General features: G+C 42.0%; 1 protein-coding gene across 1 annotated transcript in view; it reads right to left on the minus strand.

Annotated features, from left to right (window-relative positions):
• Positions 1 to 7,500, minus strand: part of Gat (GABA transporter) — a 68,333-nt gene that overhangs the window by 46,953 nt on the left and 13,880 nt on the right. Inside the window, exon 2 of the mRNA XM_027352560.2 lies at positions 3,708 to 4,112. Within this exon, the coding sequence (XP_027208361.1) occupies positions 3,708 to 3,996 (289 nt within the window). The 5' untranslated portion in view covers positions 3,997 to 4,112. The remainder of the gene's footprint in view (positions 1 to 3,707; positions 4,113 to 7,500) is intronic.

Genomic DNA, 7,500 nt, shown 5'->3' on the forward strand with positions numbered 1-7,500 from the left:
CCAAAGCACTACATAGCCACAAGGTATTGAATCCCCTCCAAGCAAAGTCTTTCCTGTCTAGCCTTTCAGTGCTTTCAGCCACGTAGGACATGAATCTGTCATACGGGGGGAATACCCTCGAAGGAAGTGGGGGGGGGGGGCCGTCAGCCGCAGCGGGAGGTTGGTGTCAGGAGCCAATTGTCTCGACCGGCACTTGTGCCCCTGTTGCCCGCAGTAGCCCGGGTCCGGCGTTGGTGTCTGGGATGACCTGACGTTAGTCGCTAGTCTTTCTCTGCTCTGGGTTGGCGCGATCATCAACTTCTGCTTTGTTATCTTTCCGTGTCACTTAGTACCCCTTTCTTTCTTATCTGCGAGGTTCTTCCGATCGGTTTGCACTTCGAAGCTCGTAAGAATAATAGTAGACGCGGGAGAGTATCAAGCATACAAGTAAATCAGAGGGCCCGACGCGATCCCAAGCCAGCTAGATCCCATTCATTCATGGAGGGAGCGAGTACTCCGCAACAAGGGTCCTGGAGAAAGCATGAATGAACAGCAAAGGAAGGGAGGACCTCCTGATCTGGCCAAGTGGGAGACACGGGGAGGAAGAATATAAACACAAAGATTTGTAGATAGAGTAACAGACGGGGAAATGGATAGATAGATAGTTGATATGGAGGCAGATATATGGGTAGAGAAATGGAGATATGTGAGACAAGCAGAGAGGAATATTGGTATATAGAGATACATATATCAGTTGAATGAGAGAGATAAAGATAGATTGATAGAGAGATAGATAGATGTATATATATAGAGAGAGAGAGACTGAATGAGGGAGATAGACAGAAATCTAAAGAAATGGAAAAAAAATGAACGAAGGCAAAAATGTCGAACTTTATTATCAAATTCAAAATACCAAAGGATAACTTGTACCATTCACGTTTAACAGAAAAATGACTATGAACATCCACATTCTAATATCTTTGTTAACCCTGTACTTCACGGAGAATATAAAGCTGACAGAAAGTCTTTTTGTTTACGCTGTCGGGTCATAAAAGAAATATATGTGACAAGGACGACGCCCTCCAAACATACACGGAACTTTCTCACGACGAACTTATCTCTGCAAAAACTAAATATCAAATGCATGCGCGTGTTGCATCACCGCAATGAAAACAGACATCTGAATGGAGCGAACGATTGCTTCCTACCAGAAGTCATAAAGAACATGGGTGAGGTCTTTGAAGTTGGTAGCCATCTTCAACCCAAGAGAGCTAAATCTTGCAATATTGAGGGAGACGGGAGGAGGGAAGGGGAGTTACAGGAGGGAGGGATGGAGGAGAGAGATAGGAGGAGGAGGAAGGGAGGGAGAGGAGGAGGAAGGGAGGGGGAGGAGGAGGAAAGAAGGGGGAAGAGGAGGAGGGAGTTGGAGGGGTTTGGGAGGGGGAGGAGGAGGGCGACGACGACGGAGAGAAATAGGAAGAGGAGGAGGAGGAGGAGGACAAAGACGGAGGGAAAAAGGAGGAGGAGGGCGACGACGGCGGAGGGAAAGGAGGAGGTGGAGGACGACGACTACGACGACGACGCCGACGGAGGGAAAAAGGAGGAGGAGGAGGAGGGAGGATATTTCGCAGAATTAAGACGACTCACGAGTGTCTTCCTTACGGTAAGCCTTAACTCACAAACAAGCTCCATGAATTGAGCGTTCTCTCTGTCTCTCGGTTCGCAGAAGTTTATCTGTTGCTCTCTCTTTCTGTTTCTCCAATTCTTATCTGTCTATAAAATTATTTACCTCTGTCTGTCGATCTATCGTTATCCCTCTTGTTTACTAACTTCTCACACCCATCTATCTTTCCATCTATATCTCGATCTCTATCTCTTTTTCCTTCTCTCTCACCCCACCCTCTCCTTTCTCTCTCTCGTCTCTCCCTTTCCACCTCCTTTTCTCCCTCTCCATCTCCTTTTCTCCCTCTCCACCTCCTTCTCTCCCTCTCCACCTTATTTTCTCCCTCTACATCTCCTTCTCTTCCTCTCCATCTCCTTTTCTCCCTCTCCACCTCCTTCTCTCCCTCTCCATCTCCTCCTCCTCACCCATCTCTCTTTCTCTCTCTCTCTCTCCCTCTCTTCAACCCCACGCGATTCTCTCTCGCCCAGCTTCTGGCTCGCTCTCCATCTGGTCGAAACTGGATTTTACATAGCAAGCGGAGAGAAATGAACCAGTGTACTTCAAGTGAATGGGGGAAGTCTAGTTCATATTTGATTAAATTTTAGATACAAAAAAAAATATCCATGTACATTTTTTTCCTTACTCAAAAGATAAAAACAAACTTTTGCTTGTTCTGAATTATAGATTTTCGATATACTTTGTTTAAGGGGTACGTTGTAGCTGGAACACTTTTTTAATGGGAAAATATTATGTTGCGCTTTGCATGATTATGTTGCAGATTGTGTTTTCATTAAGATATAATTTACTTAGAAATGTGTAAGTAAATAGCATCATGTACGTCATCCATATCGACATGTGTGTACAAGTATGTTCAATATGTACGTATCAAGGAATGTGTTTAGTCTTAAGGAACCTATATTAACCATGAAAAAAAGAGAGAAGTCATGTACCGGTAACTAAATTTACAAATGATATTGGTACAAATAGAATTACAGATGAATCTTTAGTGAGAGAGAGAGAGAGAGAGAGAGAGAGAGAGAGAGAGAGAGAGAGAGAGAGAGAGAGAGAGAGAGAGAGAGAGAGAGAGAGAGAGAGAGAGAGAGAATGTACATAACATGATGCCCTTCTATGGCTTGCTTACTAAAAGCCACAAACCGGAAGTGCTTCAGCGCCCCATCATCTCTCGGGGCACCGTAACGCACCCTCTCGCTTCCTGGCTGGCTCTGCCTCTCCTCCCTCGACTCCGACCCTTCTCTCCTACTCTCCCTCGCTTCTCTCAGGACTTCATCACCTATTGTTGGTTCTCAGGTTCTAGACTCTAAATTCATGTTCACTGACGTCCAGCTGGATGACGTCCGCGTTTTCTTCGCTGGAATCTTTTTCGAAGGACAATCTACTCTCGGACCTTCTTTCGGCGTCGACGTGGGTTCTTTTCCCTTGTCGGTCCTGTTTGTTTGAGGAAGATTTCTGAGTCTGAGCTTCTTCCTTCCATCTTTCTTTGTCTTTCGATTTTGGCTTCAGGTACGTCGAAGATGCTTTTACCCTCTGGCCTCATGAGCTTGCCCTCTTCCCAGGTTTCGTGGGGAAGTTGAACTGCATCTTCCGCGATGTCTAGGGGGCGATGTAACTTTTCTCACTTTCTTCTTAGACAGATTCCCCAAGCGTGAGTCCTTAGTCTGCCATTCACTGAGGAAGACTGATCTTCACCCCCCTCCTTCTCCAGGTGATCATTCTTCGCTATATTTTCTTTCATTCTGTTCATGTACACACTCGAAGAATGAGAGTCTTCTCTTATAAGCGAGCTGCCCAATTTCAGCCTGAGAAGCGTAATCTCTTCTGTGGACAGCATCTTTGCTCCCTTCATGATGCTTCGGCCACCCTTCGGCCTCCAGACCCCTTCGACATAACCTAACCTGCCTCAGCCCTCATGTGCCCTTCCTAAGCCATGTTGCTTCTCTCTTCTACCACTTCATCCATACTGTATAAAAGCACACATACAAAGATAGATACAAAGACATCAATAATAAAAACACGAGCTAAAGAGAAAACAGAAGCCTTAACTCACCGCCACCGTTCTTGTAGCAGACGTAAGGGAACCGCCACACATTGCCAATACCGATGGCGTTGCCGACGAGGGAGAGGATGAAGTCGAGGTGGTTGGACCAGGTGCCTCGCAGGGTGTGCTCCGCGGTGGCGGCCACTTGCCCGGCGTCGTTGGGCGTCTGAGGGAGCGACGTGCCGTTCAAGCCGTACTGGCTCATCTCCATGCCTCCTCCGTCGCCTCCTCCACCTCCTCCTCCGCCACCTCCACCGCCTCCCGCAGATTTGCTCTTGTTCTTCTCGTCGCCCTCCATGTCTGGGTTGGGCGTGGGTGTGTCTGGGGCGTCCGGTGTGGCTGTGATGGTCGCCGCTGCTCACTCGCGAGGCTCCCTTGGCACTGGGGGGCTCCGGGGAGGGAGGCTGTCACGCGCTGCAAAGGCACAAGGAGGAACTTGGTAATTGCACTTGAAAACAAATTGCATGTATGGAACAAACCTTAAAGCTTTATCAGTAATAATTGCAATATGACTCATAGTAGTGATGGTAAAAAGCAATGGCAAAATTCATAACGATTAAAGAGTCATAATTGCATTAAGCCCAAATATTGGTTTGAGGTTACAAATACTGATAAACTTGAGAGTGATAATGATAACATCAGTGAAAATAACAATGAAATACTGAAGGTAATAATAATAACGATGATAATGATAATGACAACAATGCCATGAATAACAGCAACAACAATAATAATAACAATGGTAATAATGAAAATAGCAAAAATAATGATAAAAAAAACACCCACCCAACCAATTCTGGCAATGTGCAACTCGTCACCCAATGTCCTCCCATTTACCTCCCATAATCCACATGTGTCAACGCTCATCAACGCAGAACAAGTGGAAGCGTAGCAGTTACAACCCTAACGACATGATGAAGGATTCGTCACCGTCACTTTCACCAAACCGAAGAAAAGAGAGGAACGTCACACTCTCGAATCATTGCAAGATGAAGAACTGCCTTCAAGGAATTATGCTTAAAATAAAGCTGTCATCCTTAAATAGGTAATGGAAATATTGAAGACTTCCGAGTTGGTAATTAAAATATATAAATATAAAAGAATACAAAACAAAAGACATAGTTACAACTCAAGATCTTAGTAACTGTAAAGGGTATTGATGTAAATCCTTTGTTATTCACATACAGACGTAAATATGTAAAGGTATAAATTGGAAAGGAATCCGACTATTTGGCGCTGCTACAGTAAACAAAACAGACAATTGAATCCAACACAGGCAAAAGAGAGAGAGAGAGAGAGAGAGAGAGAGAGAGAGAGAGAGAGAGAGAGAGAGAGAGAGAGAGAGAGAGAGAGAGAGAGAGAGAGAGAGAGAGAGAGAGAGAAAGAGAGAAAGAGAGAAAGAGAGAAAGAGAGAGAGTAAGAGAGAGAGAGAGAGCGAGAAGGGAGGAGGGGAGGGAGAGAGAGAGGGAGGGAGAGAGGGAGAAAGAGAGAGAGAGAGAGACAGAGACAGAGACAGAGAGAGAGAGAGAGAGAGAGAGAGAGAGAGAGAGAGAGAGAGAGAGAGAGAGAGAGAGAGAGAGAGAGAGAGAGAGGCAGAGAATGAAGAAATCGAATGGATGATGAAAATAATACAGAGAATCTAAGTCTTTAGAGAAATGTCAATGAAGAGAAAACTTCTTTTATCTTGGGTAACTTAAGTGGCGATATATATGAATAAAATGGAAAGTTAATTACAATCATATAAAGGATTAAGTGAAACAACTAAAAACAAACAAGGGTAACATAAATACCTCTTCTGTATTAGATTTATGATATTAAACAGACACGATCGCGTATTCCATATTGCCATTATCCCTCATATCATGAACTCTCAACTTCCCTTTAAATATATGACTAGACACAGCAAGATCCCTTGTCACTTTGTTGATACACCATTGCCAGTTGATCGATTCCTTCGTTAAATTTTATCAACAGATCGTGACAATATGATGAACATTCTCACGTTCTTGTAAATTGGCGAAGATACCAGCGTCCCTCTACTCCAATGGTAACAATAAAAGCAACAGAGCTACATCTAATCGATATAATATTCACAAAACTGCAAAAGCGAATTGACTTGACGCGATCCTTCTGGCTGAATACGAAAAGATAAACAATTTAAATCACTAATTTAATGTTGCAAAAACAAGGACTTTAAAAAATAGGTTTATGAATCATAAAACGCGGAAAATAATTAGATATACAGACATTTGCCTAACTTCATGACAAACATCTCAACGCTAACTTCATAAAAGTCTTTAGAGTCACTTATGAATAAGATCCTGCCTTCCTGTCTTTAAAAAAAAAAAAAACTGGGGCAAAGCTCACAGTATTTTTTTTTTTCATAAGCAGTAAAATGTTTGAAAGAAATGCTATAGAAGCGGATGAGATACTATCTGTCACCGATGCCCACTCATCATTTTGCAAACATGGCAGTCTAGCATCTGCTTTCAAATATGGAAGTGTAGATGAAACTAACAGCTATCGTCCTTTCATTATACTCTTTGAAATATCTTCAGTAAATAGTAACAAACCAATTAGGGACATTTCTAACAGCCAATTACCTAACTTCTACAACGCAGCATGGATCTCTAAAGTATTCCATGTAAGCTTTAAAAATCAGAAACGAAACATATGCAAATGCAATAATCAAACAATTTTACAAAAACTAGGTGTATCTACTGATTCTGACAGTCATGGAATATCTATTAACAGATAGAAAAATCATGGAACTGAGAACCATCGATTCTGAAGTTGCTTATCAAAAAGAAGAGGAAAAAAACGCAATTAGTCAGAATTCGGTGTTCCGCAAGCCTCTATACTGGGACCGATCTTAATCACTATAAATCATATCCTTCACCTTTATTAAATTAATCCGTTGGATCATCTATGTCAAAATATCAGCAGTATTTATAGCCTTTCAAAACTAAATTTAACGAACATTTCCTAAATTATTAATGACATCATTGAAATACGATACCATACACTGTATTTCAGTTTCCATTGAGGTGAGAATCCCGATATACTCTTACAGACGAACTTGACATTATTTTCCATATGATATATCATTGCAGGTCGTGATCAACTGTATAAAATTCTCTCGCCCCCCCCCCCTCTCTCTCTCGCTTATTCTGTATATAGTGTTTAGTTATTAAAAATATAACATACGCATCCCTAGTTATGATGTGGATATTGGATTTGATTAGCCGCTTTACCTTTGATATTAATGGATAATAATGTTAATAATGACAATGGTAATGGTGACGGCGAGTTAGTGTTAAAAATAATAATATCGATGAGTATGGTGATGATATCATCATTATTAGTAACAATACTAGTAATAGTAATACACATAATAATAATAATAATGATTATGGTAATGATGATAGCATCAACATTAGTAGTAACAATACTGGTGGTAGTAATAACTATAATATTTATAACAATAATGGCATCTCACTAACTGATATCAACAATACAGTCTTGGCCATATGAAGACCTAAACTAAAATGATGTTCTCCCCATAGAGAGGAGGGGGGGTGCGATGCCCCCCCCCAAAGGTCACAAATCGTCATTTCACTCGGCAGAATGGAAATAAATTTACAGTTTACTCGGCAAACTTGGTGGTCGGCATCATTTAAGAAATCAATGATCATGGTTTGTAAACTCGGTTTTCATTCTCATTTCAATTTGGTCCTTTTCGAAACAAGATATTAAGTAATGGGATAAAAAAAAAAAAAAACAACAACACTAGACATTTTTC

Source organism: Penaeus vannamei, chromosome 23, assembly GCF_042767895.1.
Source record: "Penaeus vannamei isolate JL-2024 chromosome 23, ASM4276789v1, whole genome shotgun sequence".
In the NCBI taxonomy this organism is placed as follows: Eukaryota; Metazoa; Arthropoda; class Malacostraca; order Decapoda; family Penaeidae; genus Penaeus; species Penaeus vannamei.